General features: G+C 43.5%; 1 protein-coding gene across 1 annotated transcript; it reads left to right on the top strand.

Moving 5' to 3' along the window:
* Positions 1-12,881: 12,881 nt before the first annotated feature.
* LOC139382259 (geminin coiled-coil domain containing) lies at positions 12,882-22,022 on the top strand (the record flags this gene model as incomplete). The annotated part of the gene is made up of 4 exons (XM_071126123.1): positions 12,882-13,092; positions 13,395-13,483; positions 20,819-20,935; positions 21,120-22,022. Coding segments are annotated over 4 exons (1,320 nt in total), but the record flags the coding sequence as incomplete, so codon positions are not given.
* Between the last annotated feature and the right edge of the window lie 3,928 nt (positions 22,023-25,950).

Here is a 25,950-nt window from a genome sequence, read left to right as displayed (position 1 = left end):
AAAAGGTCGCAAAGTTCAAGGGGGCCGAATACTTTCGCAAGGCACTGTTTGTTGGCTCTTGAGGACTGCTCACAGCTGTTTACAGTCATTAGTGGACTGGCATTGTAGCAAGGTACACTGCTTGAGGCACTGTATGTGTGCTTCAAGTTCTATTATCAACTTTTCCACTGTAGCCCAGCATAGGACTTCCTACAGACCACGGTGTATCAGCTGCCAGGAACAGGATCCCCATAGTAAGACTGTGGCGAGCATGTTTTTTTCCCCCTGAACAATTATGTAACTGCTCTTGTAGTGTGAAAAGAGACAGGAGGAAGCACAGCCCTCTTACTGATGTGTTCTTGTGATTTAATATATCAATGGATGGATGAGTCATCAGTGTCTCATTCCAATGCTAATGTGCTCTTAAGACACTATTTATAGCTCTGTTAAATGTACTTTTAGTTTGTTTGTTAATGCATTTGTGCCTGCTTTTTGCCTACGGTATGGTACGTGGCTCGTTTTTGCCTTTAGCTCTTCTACTGAAGCGCGTTCTGGTAGGGTTTAGTGTGATGTGTGGACTGTTTGGTTCATGAAATAACATAAATAAATTGTAATAATCAATTATATCTTATGAAATCTTATCTTGTGAAATAATACATATTTAGACAATAGGGCTTTGTTTCAATCGGCTATTTAAAAAAATGACATATTCTTGTGCATTCTCTGAAATGCAGGCATTAGAAATTCATTATTTGAAATTCTAAATCATATCTTGATTGTGTGCGTAGGAAAGGGAGGGGTTGGGATGGTAGAGAAGGCAAAAATATGCAAGCCAAATTGAAATTCGGATGACACTGAAAGGATTGCATAAACAATTACCCAGCTGCTGGGTCAATCCATCAACCCAATGTGCTTGGGTTTAGAGTGCATTCAGAAAGTTTTCAGACCCCTTGACTTATTTCACATTTTGTTATGTCACAGCCTTAATCTACAATGTATTAAATATTTTTTTCCTCATTAATCTACACACAATATCCATAATGACAAAGCGAAAACTATTTTTGCAAATGTATTAAAAATGTGAAACAGTATTCAGACCCTTTGCTATGAGACTCAAAATTGAGCTCAGGTGAATCTTGTTTCAATTGATCATCCTTTAATATTTTTTCTTACCTTTATTTAACTGGGCAAAACAGTTAAGATCAAATTCTTCTTTACAATGACAGCCTAGGAACAGTGGGTTGACTGCCTTGTTCAGAGGCAAAATTAGAGATTTCTACCTTGTCAGCTCAGGGATTTGATCCACCAACCTTTTGGTTACTGACCCAATGCTCTAACCACTAGGCTGGCTACCTGCCGCCTTGAGATATTGTTACAACTTGATTGGAATCCACCCGTGGTATATTCAATTAATTTGACATGATTTGGAAAGGCACACACCTGTCTATATAAGGTCTCACAGCTGACAGTGCATGTCAGAGCAAAAACCAAGCCATGAGGTCGAAGGAATTGTCCGTAGAGCTCTGAGACAGGATTGTGTCGAGGTACAGATCTGGGGAAGGGTACCAAAGAAAATCTGCAGCATTTAAGGTCCCCAAGAACACAGTGTTCTTCATCATTCTTAAATGGAAGAAGTTTGGAACCACCAAGAATCTTCCTAGAATATTTATCTTCCTGAGAAATCAGGGAAGAAGGGTTTAGGTCAGGGATGTAACAAAGAACCCGATGGTCTGATGGGAACCCACAAATGTTGCTGAGTTAAAGCAGTTCTGCATGCAATAGTGGGTGTTATTGAGTGTAAGAGGGCAATGACTTTTCCACACAGGGGAATTGGCTGTTACGTCTTTGTTAATTAAATAAATAAAATAGGTGTACATTCAGGTTCCCTTGATATAATATATTTTTTTGGTAGAGGATCTGATAACATTCAGTATCACAATTATGCAAAAATTAAGAAAATCTGAAAAGGGGAAATCATTTTTTGATTTGTTAAAAAAGTTTGAAATATCCAATAAATGTCGTTCCACTTCATGATTATGTCCCACTTGTCGTTGATTCTTCACAAAAAAATACAGTTTTATATCTTTATGTTTGAAGCCTGAAATGTGGCAAAAGGTCGCAAAGTTCAAGGGGGCCGAATACTTTCGCAAGGCACTGTATAGAGACGTTAAAATGTTTCCGGATCTTCCTTATGCAGTGGGGCAAAAAAGTATTTAGTCAGCCACCAATTGTGCAAGTTCTCCCACTTAAAAAGATGAGAGAGGCCTGTAATTTTCATCATATGTACAGAAAATCACATTGTAGGATTTTTTAGGAATTTATTTGCAAATTATGGTGGAAAATAAGTATTTGGTCACCTACAAACAAGCAAGATTTCTGGCTCTCACAGACCTGTAACTTCTTCTTTAATAAGAGGCTCATCTGTCCTCCACTCGTTACCTGTATTAATGGCACCTATTTGAACTTGTTATCAGTATTAAAGACACCTGTCCACAACCTCAAACAGTCACACTCCAAACTCCACTATGGCCAAGACCAAAGAGCTGTCAAAGGACACCAGAAACAAAATTGTAGACCTGCACCAGGCTGGGAAGACTGAATCTGTAATAGGTAAGCAGCTTGGTTTGAAGAAATCAACTGTGGGAGCAATTATTAGGAAATGGAAGACATACAAGACCACTGATAATCTCCCTCGATCTGGGGCTCCACGCAAGATCTCACCCCGTGGGGTCAAAATGATCACAAGAACGGTGAGCAAAAATCCCAGAACCACACGGGGGGACCTAGTGAATGAACTGCAGAGAGCTGGGACCAAAGTAACAAAGCCTACCATCAGTAACACACTACGCCGCCAGGGACTAAAATCCTGCAGTGCCAGACGTGTCCCCGTCTGGCACTGCAGGATTTGAGTCCCTGGTGGCATAGTGTGTTACTGATGGTAGGCTTTGTTACTTTGGTCCCAGCTCTCTGCAGTTCATTCACTAGGTGTTGGCTGACTAACAGTGTTGGCCCCCTGCTTAAGCCAGTACATGTCCAGGCCCGTCTGAAGTTTGCTAGAGAGCATTTGAATGATCCAGAAGAAGATTGGGAGAATGTCATATGGTCAGATGAAACCAAAATATAACTTTTTGGTAAAAACTCAACTCGTCGTTTTTGGAGGACAAATAATGCTGAGTTGCATCCAAAGAACACCATACCTACTGTGAAGCATGGGGGTGGAAACATCATGCTTTGGGGCTGTTTTTCTTTAAAAGGACCAGGACGACTGATCCGTGTAAAGGAAAGAATGAATGGGGCCATGTATCGTGAGATTTTGAGTGAAAACCTCCTTCCATCAGCAAGGGCATTGAAGATGAAACGTGGCTGGGTCTTTCAGCATGACAATGATCCCAAACACACCGCCCGGGCAACGAAGGAGTGGCTTCGTAAGAAGCATTTCAAGGTCCTGGAGTGGCCTAGCCAGTCTACAGATCTCAACCCCATAGAAAATATTTGGAGGGAGTTGAAAGTCTGTGTTGCAGAGCAACAGCCCCAAAACATCAATGCTCTAGAGTAGATCTGCATGGAGGAATGGGCCGAAATACTAGCAACAGTGTTGGCTGACTAAATACTTATTTGCCCCACTGTATGTCTCAGATATAGGACCAACACTTCCGAACAAACTTCCTTTTGATTTTTTTGGGGACTATCTGATGTTCCATGTAGTGAATCTGTTATTCAATGTGTTTTATATGGAGTAATAGCAATAAGGGCTCCCCCGGTTTAGACAGAGATTAGACTATTATGGGCTAAAAAGCTGTTTAAGTGTCTGTAGTTTCTTGGAGTCCCTGCTACTATTCTACAAGCATATCTGTCCTCCCTGTATCCTTTGACTGGCACTACTTTGATGTCAGCATGGTGGCAGCAGAATCACGCCCCGTCACGTGGAGGGGGGGGGGGGGGGAAACGCACGTCCTGCAGGAACCAATATGTCTCTCCTACTCCAAACAAAAGGACCCGGTTTAGGGCTTCCCTTGCCAGTGGCATACCGTGATAGGGAAAGGGGGTCCTCCTAGGTCCTCGGCACGCCTGTGGGCAGCTGGGCTGGTCCGTTTGGGGGACGAGAAGGACTCATGCTCTGGGCCAGTGCAGGGCGGGGCACTCTCTGCATTGCTCTCTGGGGCTCTCTGGGAGCTGAGGGCTTAATTGGCACAGGGCTCTCAGCAGGTGACTATTGTTGAGATAAAAGAAGATTAGCAGCACGTCGCTTACTAACGGAGTAGGCCCTAGCCACAGCACTGATAGGTAACAGCCAGATATGGACAGTCACTGTGGAAGGAGGTTAATAATCATATATGGTCTGAGCAGGAGGAGTGGAGGGTTAACACCAAATGGAGTTAAGGAGGGGACAGGTGGAAGTTAAGAGGCCCCCCGTGAAGAAGTCAAGCGTGCCAGGCTGTGACTTTAGACACTCTCCACAGGTGCTTTTGAGAACACATGGCGCACATTGTTGGACTATTATTGTAGGCAACCCTGTTTATATTGGGGTAAATTAGCAAATAGTATGATGACACACACAACATGTATGGAGTAGGTTGCTGATTTGCATAATACGTGCCATAGCAGTCAATGGTTAACTTTGATGGTTCTTGAAAAGTTAGGTGCTTGCAAAGCCAGAGCTGTGGTATGTTGAAATGTACTAAGCCCATAGTTCACAGAATTTCTTGTTTGCATAAATGTTAATCGTTTAGGTAGCGGTCAGTGCTGGTGATTTAGACCTTGTCAACTAAGGTGAAATCCTAACTTGAAATGTATGTGCTTACCTCCTGACTCAAGCTTTGCACTTCTCCCATTGACATGAGCTGATCTAAAGTTAGGAATTGGCCCTTAATGGAGAACATCATACAGGTCATTAGCCTATGTTGTTACTCTAAACATAATTTAACACAGAACTTACCTTTGTTAACCTTCAATGGATCAGTGGATTACTAATAATGGATTACTTCATCAGTCACTCCTCTTTTACTGAAACTCAGGCTAGGATTCAATCCGAGCCGCACTTTATACAGCCGACAATTCGGCTTCCAAAAGCGTTTCACCCAAAATGTGCAGATGTTGCGTTATGGTAAACGCTGCACATGTCAGCTCAACCATAAATTACCTATACAAGTGGGCTGCTCTATAGTTAGGCTTGGATAGAATCCTGGCATCAAATCTATAGTTTCTGGGGCCAACATGTTAACTCAGTGTGAGCCAGGCCTCATGCAGACAGGGAACAGTCCAAAAGGCCTGTTTACCACTTAACAACAGGTTGCAGGCATCCAGAGTGGCCTGCTTGTTGCCCAACAAATCCATTGTCTGCAGCCCCCATCATTAGAGCTCTCTGCAGGGGGGGGGTGCAGCAGAGAAAGGGCAGGCCGAGCTGACATCTGTGCCAGGGCCACGGGGTTAGACTCCCAGGTAGCCCACCTGTACAGCCTCGTTACTGGCCCTGAACACGGAGCAATTAACTGGCCAACTGGCTAAGAAGTAGGGGGGCTCCGAATGGATAGTATGTTAGTCACCCTCTACCCGAAGATGGTGGGGAAAGGTGGAGGGGTAGAGGAGTGGAGGGGGGATAGAGGTGGAGGTGTACAGGATATGGAGGGATAGACAGATGTAGAGATAGAGGTGGATGGATGGATGGATGGATGGATGGATGGATGGATGGATGGATGGATGGATGGATGGATGGATGGATCGAGGGGGTAAGGAGGGTGTTCAGGGGATGGAGGGGTGGAGGGATAGACAGATATAGAGATAGAGCTGTGAAGGGGTAAAGGAGTGAAAAGATGGATAGAGGGAGAGTGTGGTGAGGGGGGTATGGAGGGAGTTAAATGACAGTTCATGCAAATTACACAATTACTGAATGGTTTCCTTACCATGGAAGCAGTCTATGGACTAGGTACAGTATGACAGCAATCCATGCTTTGGTTTTGTTTAACTGGGCACTGCAAATTCAATGCAAGTCAATGGTACCGATATTAGACATTTTTCCAAATCATCCGAAAGTATCTCAAATGAATTGTATAGCTCAATGAAGGCACATAAAGTGCAAAAATATCTAATATCGGTAACATTGACAAATGCTAAAAAGGCAGCATTTAGTTTCAGTGGTCAGGTAAACAAAACCAAGGCATGGGTTGCTGTCAGACCTTGTCCATAGACTGCTTACAGCGTAAGGAAATCGATATGTAATTTGGATTAACTTTAAGGAGGTGGAGGGGCAGGGGAGGGGTGACTGAATCTGAGGATCTGACTGCTAACAATGGATATAAAGCTGTGTCCTGACTGTGGCCTCAACACTCCCCTCCATTTCCACTGTCTGGACACACTTTCAGGATTCCCTGCTCGCGCACACATACACACACATGCACACACGCACATACATGCGCACGCATGACTGCATACACAAAGCGACACATATACAAACACGCACACTCACACAATCACTCACTCACTCACACATACTGTAAGGGTGCCTTCAAACCAAAATGCATTAAACGGTTGTCTGAATCAGTGGTGTGGTGGGGTGCAAAGAAATGATTAGCTAGAAACGGTGTTCTACCTTTTAAACAATTCTGATGGAAAAGGCATTGAGGTCAAAGTATGGATTTGGATGAGGAGAAGGGAGAATTTACCAGGGATAAGGGATGGATATGGGTATGAAAGACCAAAAAAAGTAAAGAAAACATGCAGTAACTTTTTGCATGTATTCCTTATCACACCTTTGCTTGTATATAGTGACCAAACAGAAGATACATTTTTCTGCGTACAGTACATTATTTCCACAGATACAGTATGTTGAAACAGACCATGTTGATAAAAACATTTCATTAAAGAAACTACATCTGTTACAGGCAGAGCAGTTAAGTTACTTTATGTAGCTCATTCTTGAGTCGGACAAGTACAGAAAAATAATGATCCAAAATGATGCTGGCAGGAGGGCATAGGGCGGTGTTGGAGGGGAGAGGGACGAAAACAGTCATTAATTAAACACAAAGGCGCAATGACAACACTTTGGCCTTTTACTGCTAGTGGTTTATCTGGCACTAGTATAGCGCAAAGTGTCACAAAAATGCAGGGGATGTGCAGAGCCTGAGGTCTTGCCATAATAGTCCCCAGCTTCTGACACTCACAGAGTATATTGCTCCCCACCAGGGTTCATTCATTCTCCCACTTTCCTTCCTGCGTACCAATAATATCTCCTTTCTTCTGAAGTATGCACTCATTCACTACTTCCCACGAACCTAAAAGCATTGGATTGGTGGAGCCATAGGCTAGTGTTCCCACAAGTTGTAACGTGGGTCACATGTTCAGAATATGTGTGTATGATGACAGTCTGTTGTTTTGGATAAAGGCATCATAAATTACCATATTTGCAATGGTAGTACTAGGACTTTACATGAAAGGTTTCTAAACTCAGTTGCTTCAATTCAGTCAGATTTCCAAACAGGTACGTTGGCACGCACAGAAATCCTTTGGCTATGTATAGTTTTACTTCAATGGCAAATGGGAGGGGGAGAGGATCTTAATCGGAGAGAGGGAAAAGAGGCAATGACGAGTGAAAGGAGAGAAGTTCTTATCCCTTTAATTGTCAGTTAGAGAGGATAGGAGTAAACACTAACACCCACGTCCCCCCACCTCCTCCTCCTCCTTTGCCCCCCCTACTCCTCATCACCCCTGGAACACTTCACAAAGTCACTCTAAAACCCAGCAATTAAGACAGAAAGGACCAGCAAAACCCTCGGTGCCCACTTCTCCTGCCAAAGCAAAGCTTTGGCGAAACAAAAACAGGTTTTCGCTGCCTGCACAGCCCCTCCTCCTCTCTGCAACACTGAAAACAAAACAAAACCACACAGAGGACCACACTTAAAGGGCATGTAGAAGCTATTTCTAAAGGCCAGAAACGTATGTAATAGTAACTTAAGGCACCCCAAGAAAACATTCCCAAATTAAAAACTTAAAAACATTTTAATAAGACTGTAATATTGTTCGAAAAGTCAGCTCTAACAAATCAGCTCTAACTTCGGACACAGTCCCACAGCGGCAGTCAGCATCACACAGTGAGGAAATAAAAACCCATGCCCACCCTTTATATACTTGTGAAAAAAAAGCAAAAATCACTAGGTTAGTGATATGGAGCTAGCTAGCAATTGCATTTTTATTAACCAAGATGGCCAAGCTTTGCGTGGTAGCAGGGTGTAGCAACACTTGCTATGCAAATGTCAGTATGTCTCTATGGCCCGCAAATTAAACAGTTTGTAAAAAGTGGAATGCATTTGTGAGAAGAAGGCGGGCGAATTTGGCATCTACTCCTCAATCTGCGGGGCACATTTCATCCTTGAGAACTTCCATGGCTATCAACAATGGAAGGAGGGCTACAGCAAAATGTTGTTGTTTTTTCAAAGTAGATGCTGTCCATATCAACAACATGGCTGCAGCACCAGCAGAGACAGGGCACTATAAGGGCTTCACCTGGTAAAATGAATGTGTCTGCCAGCTGTTGGTAACTAACGGCTGGTGCTGTCATTCTACAGATAGTACAAGCCTATGGGAAAAGAGCAGTTTTGGTTGCGATGGAGGGCAATGTTTCTGTATAGAACCCTGTGGCTGGGGCTGAAACTGTGTGTGTGTCTATATATGTGGATGGCGAGCTAAACCGAAATGGCCATGTATTCAATTGTGGATCTGGTGGCATTTTGGACAAAGGACACAGGTTTTCTTTAGAGAGATGGATTGTGGATTTTGCTCAATGGGAAAGTTTATTTCTGGAGCTTGACACATAAGTTGTGTTTTGGGAGTTGCTGGCTGTCTGCACTTGGGCTCTCTGTGTGTATGGACGGCTCGTTGGATGGTGTCTGTGGTGCTGGGGGAGTTTTCTATAGAGCCTTCTTGCGAGCTAAATTTAAATGTGACGCTTTGGTCATGGATCTGATCGCGGATCTGGGGTAATTCAGGAGAAGTCCCAGAGACAGGCTTTCTTTAGAGGGGTGGATTGTGGATTTTGATCAATGGGAGATTTTGTTTTTTTTATCTAAGGATCGATGTTGTCACAGTTGCTTCTTGCTGAAGAGGCATCAGCTAACGTTAGCCTGCTATAGCTAGCTATCCTCTATCTCCGTTTCTGTTTCTTTTTCTTTCTAGCTTTCAAAATAAGTGAGATAGATTGTGTTTGTGTACTGCCATATGTCGATAACAGCTAAGATTGCCACTCGTATAGGCTAGTAAATATCCTAAAGCTAGCCAGCTAGACAGTGATAGCTGCCAGCTCAAACCAGGGAGAGAGGGAGGAGAGAATACACTTTCTGTTTCATCTGCTGCTGGCTTGATAACGTTCACTCAAATAGGTTTTTCCACATGTAATTGATTAAATTAGATTTTTATCCTATAAAGATTGCTATTGTGTAAATATGTTGTGAATAGTGTAGAAAAATCCTCACAGACGTATTCCATACTTAAACACATCAGCTTATCATGTACAGTAGGCTCACCGTGTGAGTCATCAAAATGACCATCTTGCGTTCGGGCCTTTCCAGTAGTCTTCGTGGTTTTTATGTGTGGGGAGGCAAACATTTGTAAACTAACAACACATTTTTCAAGTTAGAACCCATGTATATTAGTTAATATACAGCACCAACTATATAAATATCTGATACAATAGGATCCATTATATGCTACTGGTCTGAAACAAGGGTATGTGTGTGTGTGTGTGTGTGCGTGCGTGCGTGCGTGCGTGCCTGCCTGTCTAAAAAATAAAAAACAGAAATACCTTGTTTACATAAGTGACATTCAGACCCTTTGCGATGAGCCTCGGAATTGAGATCAGGTGCATCCTGTTCCCATTGATCATCCTTGAGATGTTTCTACAACTTGATTGGAGTCCACCTGTGGTACATTAAATTGATTGGACATGATTTGGAAAGGCACACACCTGTACACAAGGTCCCACAGTGGACAGTGCAGGTCAGAGCAAAAATCAAGCCATGAGTTCGAAGGAATTGTCTGTACAGCTCCGAGACAGGATTGCGTCGAAGCACTGATCTGGGGAAGGGTACCAAAAAATGTCTGGAGTATTGAAGGTCCCCAAGAACACAGTTGCCTCCATCATTCTTAAAAGGACGAAGTTTGGAACCACCAAGAGTCTTCATAGTGCTGGCCTCCTGGCCAAACTGAGCAATTGGGGGAGGGCCTTGCTTGGTCAGGGAGGTGAACAAGAACCCGATGGTCACTCAGATAGAGCTCCAGAGTTCCTCTGAGGAGATGGGAGAACCTTCCAGAAGGACAACCATCTCTGCAGCACTCCACCAATCAGACCTTTATGGTAGTGCGGCCAGAGGGAAGCCACTCCTCAGTAAAAGGCACATGACAGCCTGCTTGGATTTGCCAAAAGGCACCTAAAGACTCTCAGACCATGAGAAACAAGATTCTCTGGTCTGAATATACCAAGATTGAACTCTTTGGCCTGAATGCCAAGCGTCACTGGAGGAAAGCATGGTGGTGGCAGCATCATGCTGTGGGAATGTTTTTAAGCGGCAGAGACTGGGAGACTAGTCAGGATCGAGGCAAGGATGAACGGAGCAAAGTACAGAGAGATCCTTGATGAAAACCTGCTCCAGAGTGTTCAGGACCTCAGACTGGGGCGAAAGTTCACCTTCCATCAGGACAATGACCCTAAGCACACAGCCAAGACAATGCAGCTGTCCTTGAGTGGCCCAGCCAGAGCCCAGTCTTGAACTTGATTGAACATCTTTGGAGAGACTTGAAAATAGCTGTGCAGCGATGCTCCCCATCCAATATGACAGAGATTGAGAGGATCTGCAGAGAGAATGGGAGAAACTCCCCAAATACCGGTGTGCCAATCTTGTAGCGTCATACCCAAGAAGACTCAAGGATGTAATCGCTGCCAAAGGTGCTTCAACAAAGTGCTTTGTAAAGGACTTAGTTATGTGGCTTAGTTAGTGAATTCTTATGTAAATGTGATATTTCAGGGGGGTTTTGTATATACATTTGCAAAAATGTCTAAAAGACTGTTTTTGCTTTGTCATTAAAGGGTATTGTGTGTAAATTGATGAGGGCAAATGCAATAAGACTGTAATATAACAAAAATATGAACAAAGTCAAGTGGTCTAAATACTTTCCGAATGCACTGTATGTGCAAATATAATCATGAGGTGTGAGGGTAATGATAATAAACATTACAGAAACTAGATTGCTATGAATTGCAACCATTAAAGGTCATGAACAGTCAACATCATATTTTTTTTCAAACATCTTTTCAAACATCCTGTTGGTAGTTAGCCATGAGAGAAACATTTATTTTCAGAATGACTGTTCAGGATATTTAAGCTATCATGCAATATGACACTGAGGATGGAATGTCTCACTAACTCATTCCTCATTCTCTGGAACATGTATGTAGCCAACAGTCTATTGCTCAATTGATCTAATGCACAGTTGAAGCTAGAAATCATTTAGAAAATATACCACCAGCATCATTACAATAAATACAGTACACCCCTACCCTCTCCCTCCTCCTTCCTCAAATCTGCCCCTCCCTTCTCTCTCTCTCTTACCTCATGTCTCATACAATGCCATGTTAATGTGTCACTCAAAGGTATGTTCCTGTCTTTTAACTGCCAGTTGAGTTGAGGTGGGGGTATATGCATGTCTACCCATGACAGACGATTCATTCCCCATGTCTATCTGTTCTTGGTTTAAACATTAACTCTGCGCCATCCAATGGATGCAGTCCCGCGCACAGATGCCCTAAGATTATTTTTATCTCTCCATCATATCTCCTTCTGAGCAGAATTACTTGATCATGAGGCTATATACTCATGCACCTTGCAAAATACAATAAGCATCAGTGTAGGCTATTACATTAAGAGACGTGCTTAACAACGCATCTTGATTCGTTCTTATTAAATGAAACAAGCGGCGCAGATGTGGATCACCAAGACTCCAACTGTCCAATATCACACGTCACAAGTTTGACAGCTTTAGATCGTCAAATCAGATTGCTTGGAGAGAGGGGATAGAGCTCAGGCTTTACTGCTACTGCAAAATTAAGATTAGTTATAGTCTACTTACTCACCTCCCCCAACCCACGCAGCAGTTCTCCTTACAGGTTCGGAGCGTTCCCCGAGCCCCACACGCGCCCTACTCCGTGTGGCCCTACCTTCACCATGGTGAGTGTCTTGGTCACATAATTTGACAGTTAAACATGTATGTATGTCTTGTTGTCCATTTTCCTAATAATATGGACTTTATTGTTGTGTTAGTGTTCATCAGCGCATGGTGACCATGATGCGTATTTTTACGCACAGTGTTCACCGGCAATTTGGTGCATTTGCAGATTTGCATGTGACTCGTTTTGTAAATACATTTGATTCAAGTTTTGTAAAACAGCGTAGCCTACCTACAATGTGGACTGAAGTGCTGAGATTTTGTGAGCGGGAGTCATGATCGAGAATTTGCACAGTCTGGATAAGGCAGACGCAACAGGTAGATAGATAGATCATGTTGATCGCTATAACTCTCGAGGAACTTTATCCGTATATCACATTACGGCATGAGAAATGATGGATTGCTTGTGGCGTTGATATAATTATTCAGTTATATTTACATCTGATAGTGTGTTTATTCAATCTGACTGTAATTCACATCAAATAAGGATGTTGCATCTAAGCTTCATTGAAGCCAATTTATTTAATAGTTCCATGCTATAAAGTAAGAGACAGAGAGAGAGTTCACAATTTATCACCATTTATCACAATTAATCACATCTGTCTGCATTAAGTGATGGATTAAATGTCACAATTGATCATTATGAATATGTTATAATATACAAGTACGACTTTTATTGATAAACTTTCACTTTATTGATGAGGTATCCCTCCTGCCTATTTGTTTTACAGAGCACTGCCCTGACTTGTCAAGATCTGAGCTTTGTAGGGGGCCAACTCTACAACTGCCCTTACCCAGCCCCAACGTCGGCAGACAGTGTTGACGTTTCCACGGTGACTGTGGCCTCCTTTTGGGCCGCTGGTCCCCCGGACGACACAGCATGCCAGCACGAGCCAACACAGCGGGGTAAGTCTGTTGAAATTAAAATTTACTTCGCAGTGATATGCCAGGTTCAGCGTGAGCCTCCATGTGGCTGGCTCGTTTATCACTGGAATTTTCCTCATTTGGATAGCAGATAGTAGGATTGATTTAAAATCACATCCCAAGGCTTCTGTTTATTTTTCTTCAAATTATTATTTTATTTTCTCTACTGTACACATTACTTACTCATTTAGGCCCAGCTATCACAGGCCTTTACCGCTATTTGCTGCAATTATTGTTGTATTTCTGATATTTAGGGCAATGTCTCTGTCTTCTCTCCAAACTAGAACTCTACTCTTGCTTGGACTTTGGGACCTCTCGACCTGACCCAATCTGGACTGACCACCTGTCACCACATTTGCAGAGAAACAAGCAGGTAGCTATTTACACTAACAAAACTGGAGAGTTTCTTCAGGTGCTACCTGTGTGCAGGGGCATAGGTGTTACCTGTGTACAGGGGCAATTACAGGTGCTACCTGTGTACAGGGGCATAGGACCAGGGGGACAGGGGGGATCTCCCCCCAATGTTAGAAGCAGGTCAAATGCACCCCATCTCAATAATAAAATAAATACAGCAATTCACAAGACTTAAAAAAAAAAATAATTCTCACCAGATTCATTGAGGAACTTTTATTTTGAAAAGGCCTCTGCTGCTGGAATGTGAGTCACTTCCCCCACCTCCACTGACTGCTTCATTCTCACTCTCGGTTGATACAAGCATTGTGGCAGTGTGTGAGTGAGAGAAGAATCACTGTGCAGCACCACCATCATTGCACTTGGAAAAGTAATTGTTGTTGGCATCAACAAAGTACGTTTAAGTAAAAAGTGTACAAAAGGGCCGAATAATGGCGCTGGAGACGATGGCTACGTTTTACGTGCTCATAACCAACTGTGCTATTTTTTTTGTTTGTTGTTTTTTTTACTTATTTTGTACATAATGTTGCTGCTGCCGTCTTTTATGACCAAAAATAACTTCTGGGCTTCAGAACAGCGATTACTCACCTCGAACTGGAAGAAGCTTTTTCCTTTAACGAGTCCGACACGAATGATATACTACTTTCTAGGGAACAGGCCCAAATCCCCATCATTTGCGTGAAAAAAGGCTGCCTTCTGAGAATTCGTAGGTGAGCAAGTAAACCCCCACTTCCATCCGTTGTATTGGCCAATGTGCAATCATTGGTAAATAAAATTGATGAACTACAATAAAGATTAGCCTACCAACAGGACATTAAAAACTAATATTTTATGTTTCACCGAGTCTTGGTGTTTCACCGACAACACAGATAATAAGGAGCTGGCGGGATTTTCCACGCACCGGCAAAATAAGATGAGGGGTGGGGTTGTGTGTATATTTGTCAATAACAGCTGGTGCGCAATGTCTAATATTAACCATGCACCGGCAAAACAGAGAAGCTATGTCTGGTAAGACGAGGGGTGGGGTTGTGTGTCTATTTGTCAATAACAGCTGGTGCGCGATGTCTAATATTAAAGAAGGCTCGAGGTATTGCTCGCCTGAGGTAGGGTACCTTATAATAAGCTGGCGACCACACTATCTACCAAGAGAGTTCTTATTTATATTATCCGTAGCCATCTATTTACCACCAAAAACCGATGCTGGCACTAAGAACGCACTCAACCAACTTTATAAGGCCAAAAGCAAACAAGAAAATGTTCATCCAGTGGCGGCAATCCTAGTGGCCGGGGACTTTAATGCAGGCAAACTTAAATCCGTTTTACCTCATTTCTACCAGCATGTCACATGTGCAAACAGAGGAAAAAAGACTCTAGACCACCTTTACTTCTCACACAGAGATGCATACAAAGCTCTCCCCCGCCCTCCACTTGGCAAATATGACCATAATTCTATCCTCCTGATTCCTGCTTACAAGCAAAAACCTAAATCAGGAAGTACCAGTGACTCGCTCAATATGGAAGTGGTCAGATGACGCGGATGTTACGCTACAGGACCATTTTGCTAGCACAGACTGGAATAAGTTTCCGGATTCATCCAATGGCATTGAGGAGTATACCTCAATGCCACATCAAATCAAATCAATGTATTTGTCAAATGCGCCGAATACAAATCAAATTAAATGTATTTATATAGCCCTTCTTACATCAGCTGATATCTCAAAGTGCTGAAACCCAGCCTAAAACCCCAAACAGCAGGCAATGCAGATGTAGAAGCACGGTGGCTAGGAAAAACTCCCTAGAAAGGCCAAAACTTAGGAAGAAACAAAGAGAGGAACCAGGCTATGAGGGGTGGCCAGTGCTCTTCTGGCTGTGCCAGGTGGAGATTATAACAGAACATGGCCAAGATGTTCAAATGTTCATAAATGACCAGCATGGTCAAATAATAATAATCACAGTAGTTGTTGAGGGTGCAACAGGTCAGCACCTCAGGAGTAAAGGTCAGTGGCTTTTCATAGCTGATCATTGAGAGTATCTCTACTGCTCCTGCTGTCTCTAGAGAGTTGAAAACAGCAGGTCTGGGACAGGTAGCACGTCCAGTGAACAGGTCAGGGTTCCATAGCAGAACAGTTGAAACTGGAGCAGCAGCACGGCCAAGCGGACTGGGGACAGCAAGGAGTCATCATGCCAGTTAGTCCTGAGGCATGGTCCTAGGGCTCAGGTCCTCCGAGAGAGAGAAAGAAAGAAAGAGAGAAAGAAAGAAAGAGAGAATTAGAGAGAGCATACTTAAATTCACACAGGACATCGGATAAGACAGGATAAATACTCCAGATATAACAGACTGACCCTAGCACCCCGACACATAAACTACTGCAGCATAAATACTGGAGGCTGAGACCGGAGGGGTCAGGAGACATTGTGGCCCCATCCGATGATACCCCCGGACAGGGCCAAACAGGCAGGATATAACCCCACCCACTTTGCCAAAGCACAGCCCCTACACCACTAAAGGGATATCATCAACCACCAACTTACCATCCTGAGACTAGGCCGAATATAGCCCACAAAGATCAATGCCACGGCAAAACCCAAGGGGGGGGGGCGCCAACCCAGACAGGAAGACCACGTTAGTGACTCAACCCACTCAAGTGACGCACCCCTCCTAGGGACGGCATGGAAGAGCACCAGTAAGCCAGTGACTCAGCCCCTGTAATAGGGTTAGAGGCAGAGAATCCCAGTGGAGAGAAGGGAACCGGCCAGGCCGAGACAGCAAGGGCGGTTCGTTGCTCCAGTGCCTTTCCGTTCACCTTCACCTGGGCCAGACTACACTCAATCATAGAACCTACAGAAGAGATGAGTCTTCAATAAAGACTTAAAGTTTGAGACTGAGTCTGCGTCTCTCATATTGGTAGTGAGACCATGTTAAGGGAATTTTTTATCAATAATGACTAATTATGTATACATTTCAATCAGAACTGACTAATCAGAATACTATTATATTACTGTATATGTATGAATTTTCTTTATAATCCTAGTACTGAATATAAGGTGTGTAAATATAATCAAGAATTAGAACAATGACTGTCTGTTCCTTGGTAGAAATGAATTAACTATATCGCCAGGCTGGCTAAAATGCTTATCTACACATGCTGACTGACCTTGGCTCTAGACGATGTGGGAAGGCTTGAGACCTATACAGCCTTTGGAACAGTTAGAAAACGCTGATGTCATTTTCAGTTTATTACCTGCGGTAAAATGTATCACGGGCAGTACTCTCGAGAATAAACGCAGCTGGTTGATTTCAAAGACTGGTCTCTGTCCATTTTATACAAATAAGAGTCTTACAAATTCTTATGAATTGACAGTGTTTAATTTTGATTGGGTATTAAAACATAGAGGAATTTAATTCCTGTAACAGACCATTCCATAAAAATGGAGCTCTATAGGAGAAAGCCCTGCCTCCAGCTGTTTGCTTAGAAATTCTAGGGACAATCTTGTGACCGTAGCGTACGTGTAGGTATGTACGGCAGGACCAAATCGGAAAGATGGGTAGGAGCAAGCCCATATAATGCTTGGTAGGTTAGCAGTAAAACCTTGAAATCATCTCTTGCCTTAACAGGAAGCCAGTGTAGGGAGGCTAGCACTGGAGTAATATGATCACATTTTTTGGTTCTAGTCAGGATTCTAGCAGCCATATTTAGCACTAACTGAAGTTTATTTAGTGCTTTATCCAGGTAGCCGGAAAGTAGAGCACTGCAGTAGTCTAACCTAGAAGTGACGAAAGCATGGATACATTTTTCTGCATCATTTTTGGACAGAAAATGTAGGATTTTTGCAATGTTACGTAGATGGGAAAAAACTGTTCTTGAAACAGTCTTGATATGTTCGTCAAAAGAGAGATCAGGGTCCAGAGTAACGCCAAGGCCCTTCACAGTTTTATTTGAGACGACTGTACAACCATCAAGATTAATTGTCAGATTCAACGGAAGTTATCTTTGTTTCTTGGGACCTAGAACAAGCATCTCTGTTTTGTCTGAGTTTGAAAGTAGAATGTTTGCAGCCATCCACTTGCTTATGTCTGAAACACAGGCCTACAGCGAAGGCAATTTTGAGGCTTCACCATGTTTCATTGAAATGTACCGACCGCATATGTGTCGACCGCATAGCAGTGAAAGTTAACATTATGTTTCCAAATGACATCACCAAGAGGTAAAATATATAGTGAAAACAATAGTGGTCCTAAAACGAAACCTTTAGGAATATCGACATTTACAGTTGAAACCATCCACAGAGACAAACTGATATCTTTCCGACAGATAAGATCTAAACCAGGCCAGAACTTGTCTGTGTAGATCAATTTGGGCTTCCTATTTCTCCAAAAGCATGTAGTGATCGATGGCAGCACTAAGTAGCACTAAGGTCTAGGACCACGAGGACAAATGCAGAGCCTCGGTCTGACGCCATTAAAAGGTAATTTACCATGTTCACAAGTGCAGTCTCAGTGCAATGATGGGGTCTAAAACCAGACTGAAGCATTTCGTATACATTGTTTGTCTTCAGAATACAAGTGTAGACCTTACCGTGAAATGCTTACTTAGAAGCTTTAAACCAACAGTGCAGTTCAAGAAGAGTTAAGAAAATATTTACCAAATTAACTAAAGTAAAAAATAAAAAAATAAAAAAAGTTACACAGTAATACTCTTCGAGGCAAGCAACACTGAAGCATGCATGAGAGCACCAGCTGTTCTGGACGACTGTGTGATAACGCTCTCGATAGCCGATGTGAGTAAGACCTTTAAACAGGTCAACGTTCACAAAGCCGCGGGGCCAGACAGATTACCAGGACGTGCACTCAAAGCATGCGCGGACCAACTAGCAAGTGTCTTCACTGACATTTTCAACCTCTCCCTGACAGAGTCTGTAATACCTACATGTTTCAAGCAAAATCTGGACCCCTACAAGTCAGCCGGGCTAGACAATCTGGACCCTCTCTTTCTAAAATTATCTGCCAAAATTGTTGCAACCCCTATTACTAGCCTGTTCAACCTCTCTTTCGAAAAGTCTGAGATCCCTAAAGATTGAAAAGCTGCCGCGGTCATCCCCCTCTTCAAAGGGTGAGACACTCTAGACCCAAACTGCTACAGACCTATATCTATCCTACCCTGCCTTACTAAGGTCTTCGAAAGTCAAGTTAACAGATTACTGACCATTTCGAGTCCTACCGTACCTTCTCCGCTATTCAATCTGGTTTCCGAGCTGGTCATGGCTGCACCTCAGCCACGCTCAAGGTTCTAAACGATATCATAACCGCCATCGATAAGAGACAATACTGTACAGCCGTATTCATCGACCTGACCAAGGCTTTTGACTCTGTCAATCACCACGTTCTTATCGGCAGACTCAACAGCCTTGGTTTCTCACATGACTGAGTGGTTCACAAACTACTGCTCTGATAGAGTTCAGTGTGTTAAATCGGAGGGGCCTGCTGTCCGGACATCTGGCAGTCTCTATGGGGTGCCACAGCGTTCATTTATCGGGCCAACTCTCTCCTCTGTATACATCAATGATGTCGCTCTTGCTGCTGGTGATTCTCTGATCCACCTCTACGCAGACGACACCATTCTGTATAGTTCTGGCCCTTATTTGAGCACTGTGTTAAGTAACCTCCAGACGAGCTTCAATGCCATACAACTCTACCTAGGTGTATGGTTAGACTGTAAACTCTTCTTCCAGACTCACATTAAGCATCTCCAATCCAAAATTACATTTAGAATCGGCTTCCTATTTCACTCATGCTGCCAAACATACCGTCGTAAAACTGACTATCCTAACGATCCTCGACTTCGGCGATGTCATTTACAAAATAGCCCCCAACACTCTACTCAGCAAATTGGAGGCAGTCTATCACAGTGTCATCCCTTTTGTCACCAAAGCCCCATATACTACCCACCACTGAGACCTGTATGCTCTTGTTGGCTGGCCCTCGCTTCATACTCGTCGCCAAACCAGCTGGCTCCAGGTCGTCTACAAGTCTTTTCTGGGTAAAGCCCCGCCTTATCACAGCTCACTGGTCACCATAGCAGCACCCACCCGTAGCACGCGCTCCAGCAGGTACATTTCACTAGTCACCCCCAAAGCCAATTCCTCCTTTGGCCGCCATTCCTTCCAGTTCTCTGCTGCCAATGACTGGAACGAACTGCAAAAATCACTGAAGCTGGAGACTCACATCTCCCTCACTAACTTTAAGCACCAGCTGTCAGAGCAGCTCACAGATCACTGCACCTGTACATAGCCCATCTGTAATTGCCCATCCAACTACCTCATCCCCATACTGTATTTTGTTTTTTTTGGTCCTTTGCACCCCACTCTACGTGCACCTTCATCTTCTGGACATCTATCACTCCAGTGTTTAATTGCTATATTGTAATTACTTCGCCACTATGGCCTATTTATTGCCTTACGTCCCTTATCTTTACCTCATTTGCACACACTGTATGTAGACTACTGTATTATTGACTGTATGTTTGTTTATTCCATGTGTAACTCTGTGTTGTTGTATGTGTCAAACTGCTTTGCTTTATCTTGGCCATCTCGCAGTTGTAAATGAGAACTTGTTCTCAACTAGCCTACCTGGTTATATCAAGGTTAAATTTAAAAAAAAAAAAAGGTCTACACTTGTTGTATTCGGCGCATTTGACAAAGTTTGATTTGATTAGTATGAATGTGAATAAACTTTGATATGTTGGAACGAACATGAGCTTTCTCCTGGGTAGTAGCTAGTTCGAATTTACATTTAAGGTTTTAGTCATTTTTGTTGTGTCATGTTTTATCTAACTAGCTAACGCTAGGTTTAATCCAACTAGCTAACTTCTGGTTGTGTGAAAAACTGATAGTTAGTCTAGGCAGCTATCTAAACATGTAGTAATCATGGCCGAATAACGACCTCCAGGTGGCCCCCATTGATTTTGCTAGTCACTTTCACTCAGATATCATTAAAATGACAAAAGTCATGGCAAAATGTGTAGAATTGCAGGAAATTAGCTTTAAAACCACAAACATTGTTTCTCCACCCCATTGCAAAATGGGTAGAATTGCAGGAAATGTGTGATAACAAAATGTGTCGAATTGCAGGAAATTCACTTTTAAACCACATTTTTTCATTTTGCCGTCAAGAGTGGGGCCACTAAAATGGATTTTTCATCATCATCTTCTTCTTCTTCTTCTTCAAATGAGTAAATCAAATAATGAATATATAATTTGTACTGTAGATCCTTACACATTTGTCTTTTATTTTCCTAAGCTTCAAGACACGTTGATACAGAGAGAGGGGGAACTGGCAAGACTGCATGAGGAAAATAACAAACTCAAAGAATTCTTAAACTCTTCATTTGTGAAAACGTTGGAGGAAAAAACAAAGGTAATTACTTCATAATCAAAGATTATTCATGACTGATTGATTGATTCATTTCAGCTGAATTTATCTCTAGTTATCCCTAAATGTAGCATAATAAGTGTGCCCTTTGTAAAGCCCAATTTCCCAGTTTATAGAGGTGTAGTTTCTCTCAAACAGCCTCCTTACTTGTGTTCCTCCTTTTCCATAGAGACTTCTCTCTGCTCAGAGTGGCGATAGGAGGAGGAACCGGAAGCGGAATTCCGAAATCCAGAATCTGCATGGTGTTGGAGAATTCCGGAACCTCAGTGCCAGTCAGCTTCTCCTTGGTTCTCAGGTGAAACGGACCTGCCGGAACTTGTCCCTGCAGTTCTGTTCAGAAGAGGAGCTAGCCAGCACCCCACCTGTGGACCTGTGGATCCTGCAGACCTTGGGCCTGAAGGACGAGGACACCATCGATACAACATCCACTGAATACAGCTTTAACTCCTCCATTGACTCCCTCACCAAATGCAGCACCATCACAGACTCCTCTGGTGACTACTGCCAAACAACCGATCATAAATCCACCGCTTATGACACACCTACTGATGGCCCTGGTCATGGTGCCAGTGTAGGACTGTACACGGATTACTGCTTTAACACCAACAGTGACTACAGTGTCTCTACAGACTCCGTCTCTAACTTCACTGGAACTGTGCCCTCTACTCCATACAGCCCTAGCATAGAAGTCACCCCCAATTTCCAGGCCACCCCTTATGAAGCCCCACTGCCCCAATTAGTCAACACTCTCTCGTCAATTGACCCAATACAGCCATTCAGGCCCATCTTAGCCTCCTCACCCAACCTGTCTCAGGACAGTAGTCCAGGGCTGTACCACACTCCCAGCCCTCACTACCGTAGCCCCTCCAGTCCTGTAGGGGGTGATGTGACGACTCAGTACCCTGAACTGTCTACCCTTCGTGGCCGGACAGAGCTAGCTTTCAGCATGTCCCTAAACCCTTCCAGCAGCGTCAGACTCAAGACACACAGCTTTCCTCAGGGACAGGCCTTCGTCCGCAAGGACACCCTGGGAGGCTGGAACTTCACCTGGGTCCCCAAACAAGGCCCATAAGCCTCATTTATATCCTACGGACAGACGCAAGAACTACAATAAGCTATGCAAAATAGCGACCCTGCGTAGTTGCGTAGCAAGAATAAGAAAACGTGCAGCCCCGTGATTTGTAACAAGATACAAATAACTAGACGCAAATACGCAGGATCGCCATTTTGCGTAGGTAACTATGTTTGTGCATAGGCCTGAAGGAAAAGCATAAGAGGTAGCTAGCTGCTAATCCAAAGGACGATGGATAACTTGCTGTTCTAAAAGAGAGAATGACTGCCACAGAGACAATTGCCCTTGTTGCGATAAAACACTGTTAACCATAGAAAAGTAAAACACTGCCCTGTACCCTTCAGCTGCATACACATAACTGGAAAAAACAGCCTTAAAGCAGCAGTGCAGTTTGGCAAAGTCACACTGCCTAGTGCTTACAGCCTTGAGCACTTTGAACACTTCACCTGTACTGTAGAATAACAACACAAAGTTTACAGATAGTAAACAGGTTGTAAAATGTAGCCTGTAGAAGTTGATCAAATTTACCTCTAAGCTATAACAATGTTATTAATGAGACATTAATAAGACAGCTGCCTGACAAAAGTGCCCGACAGAAGTCTACTAGTTTAATTTGAATGTGTAAATAATCCTACTACATATTAACCCTACTTTGAGTGTCAATGACGTTATAGGGAACAGAGTTTTTCTTAGTCAGTTCAAATGGTCAGTGAAAACTTGTGATGCTAGCAATCAGGGCTCAATCAAACATGGCACAGTATCTGACCAGTACCCAAGGACACGCTCCCTAGATTTACACCATGGATACACTAATTTGACCAAAAGTATGTGGACGCTGATCGTCAAACATCTCATTCCAAAATCATGGGGATTAATGTGGAGTGGGTCTCCCTTTTGCTGCTATAACAGCCTCCGCTCTTCTGGGAAGGCTTTCCACTAGACGTTGGAACATTGCTGCGGGGACTTGCTTCCATTCAGTCACGAGCATTAGTGAGGATGGGCACTGATGTTGAGCGATTAGGCCTGGCTCGCAGTCGGCGTTCCAATTCATCCCAAAGGTGTTCGATGGGGTTGAGGTCAGGGCTTTACACCACTCCAGCAAGCTTTACACCACTCCAGCCGTGACTTGGCATTGCGCATGGTGATCTTAGGCTATGTGCGTTTACTCGGCCATGGAAACCCATTTCATGACGAACAGTTCTTGTGCTGATGTTGCTTCCAGAGGCATTTTTGGAACTCGGTGGTGAGTGTTGCAACCGAGGACAGACGTTGTTGCTCCTGTACGTTTCCACTTCACAATAACAGCCCTTACAGTTGAACGAAGCAGCTCTGGCAGGGCAGAAATTTGACAAGCTGACTTGTTGGAAAGGTGGCATCCTATGACATTGCCATGTTGAAAGTCACTGAGCTCTTCAGTAAGGCCATTCTACTGCCAATGCTTGTCTATGGAGATTGCATGGCTGTGTGCTCGATTTTATACACCTGTCAGCAACAGGTGTGGCTGAAATAGCTGAATCCAGCAATTTGAAAGGGTGTCCACATACTTTTGTATATATAGTGTATCTATGGTGTATAGGGAGCTTTTCCTGCTGTTTGAAAAAAAACCTGGTCCTACTGAAAGCGTTTTACACACTGCCGACAAAAACTAGAGTAAAATGTGCCCTTCCAGTCACTACAAACCCCTGTAATACACTGTCTCTTGAGTTTATATGTACACAATGTGATTTTATAATTTTGTAAGTTGACCTGAGTTTGTGATCAAAAAAAGAAATACTGATTAGCAATTTTCTCTGTGAATTTTGTTCCACATACTTTGACATAATCTATTTTAAAGCCAGTTTAATCACATTTCACACGCTTTTTTGAAACCCTTTATCCCATGATGGTGATGGTTTTAGATTTAGCCACTGTACAAGAGTGGTCTTCACAGGACCAGTGGAATCCGCATCTTTTCATTGCTCAACCCCTTTACATTTTTTTTGTGGATATGATTCCTTTTCTCTCTTGAACCTTTTTTCATATGGCTCATTGGCTAATTATCATGTCTTGTAGACAGTACGTGTGTTTGAACTGCATCAATGCTGAACAAGCTGAGTAAAAATGTTGTCATAAGACTAGTTTGAGAACCAATAGATTGCCACAAGACAAGTCGTCTGAAACTTAATGGCATAAGGATGGAACAAAGTCCTTGGACTTCAGATTGAGATATAGTCGCACCAAGCCAACCATTTTTTGTGAAGGAATGGTTCAGTCTAACTCACATATTTGTTGGTTATTGGATAGAACAGACATATAGAGAAACAATAGAGCAGACAGTGTGCAGAAATAGCAGTGGGCTCGATTCGAACCCATGCTGCAGCGTTATATCTGATCAGAAGGAGTCTGCCTAGACAGCTAGACCACCCTAGGCCACACCCAGCCAACCTTGTTACAGGGATGACCTGCCATGCTACATTAACTAAGCTCACTCCGGCACCTGTCTCTCCACACTTTCCAGGAGCTTTTTGTTCCCCTTTAATAAAAAACAAAAGACGACCAGCAGCTCCCGGGAGAGATACCCACCCTGATCCGCCCACCAAGGTAACGATGGGCTACATCCCCTGGGTGGAAAGACGGGATACACCCCCCTCTCGATACACCCCCCTCTACAGCCCTCTCGGGCTCCCTTGAGAGCTTACGGAGTCTGAGGGAAAGTTCAGTCTCAGAGTTAGCCATGGTGGTGCATGAGCGAGTGGTCTATCCATAATGACAAGGTAAAGCCCCTACAGATGTCCACCAGATTGGGTTGGTAAGATCTAATAAAGGTAGACAGACCCTGAGACAGGAGGATTGGCTGGTGAACCCACGGTCGGTCCTCTTTTTCTGGGCTAAGTGTCGGGGAGGCAAAGGGGTCATTAAGTGGGCCTACCCTGCTGAAACTCAATATGGCCCGAGTGTTTCTGAGGGGATCGTATTGTTTATTCTCACCCAGCTGACAGCCTTGCTAGCTGCTCAAACTATCATCATCGCTGGCATATATTACACGTCTAGGGGGAATGGAAAGACTGACGTTAGTGAGAGTCACGTATACAAATGTACCTATGGCAGGTGTTCTTAAATGGAGAGAATTAAGTGAACAGTTCGGCCCTCTATTACCTAACAATCCTTCAACAAGAAAGTTTAGTTAGACACTGACGGACGGTTTCCCGGATACAGATTAAGCCTTGTCCTTGTCCTGGTAATCTCAGCTAACCCAGAACTAAAATCGTGCATAATTTGGTCAGCTGTGTGATTAAGTTCTGGGTCTATTCATGTTAGAAATTGAGAGTTCCAGTTTGCAAAGTCTCCACCCTCGCAAAAGGAAACTCTCAGGCAAAGCCCAAAGAGGGGATGGACCTACCTAAATTTGTCCAATAAGAAACTTTGTTTTTGTTGGATTTCTTTCCCCTACAATATGCACTAATGAATACACCCCAGGTTTCACAGTGCAACAACCAACACTAGCAGGGTAGGGTAGAGTAGTGGTGAATAAAAGGGGGAGTGCAGGGAATTAGGAATGGCGGTGAACTGGAAATAGGGGTCCAGATAGCAGGTGCAGGTGGCTGATATAGTGAAGTGGAGAGGGATGCATACATTTGGTTTATGGTCGGACTAATGTAACCTACATACTGTAACACAGGTGGTTTGGTGATCAGGTTCGTCTGAGACCTGATGAAAAGTTGTACTAGCTCCCCGAGGCAATTCCCTAAACTTTGGCTAAGGGGGCTGATATGCTCTTCTGGTGTGCAGGAAACCCAGGTTCAAACCCTATTGGTCACAATAGGATAAGGCTTTATGATGTAATCACACACTCCTCTACACAGTCCTCCATCATATCCACAGGGGGCAGCAGTGAGTTGAGCCTGCTACCAAACCCAATCCACTCACTCCAGCAAAAGATGGATCTGCA

Source organism: Oncorhynchus clarkii, chromosome 24 (assembly GCF_045791955.1).
Source record: "Oncorhynchus clarkii lewisi isolate Uvic-CL-2024 chromosome 24, UVic_Ocla_1.0, whole genome shotgun sequence".
NCBI lineage: Eukaryota > Metazoa > Chordata > Actinopteri > Salmoniformes > Salmonidae > Oncorhynchus > Oncorhynchus clarkii.
This window is presented reverse-complemented; position numbering and strand designations above follow the sequence as displayed.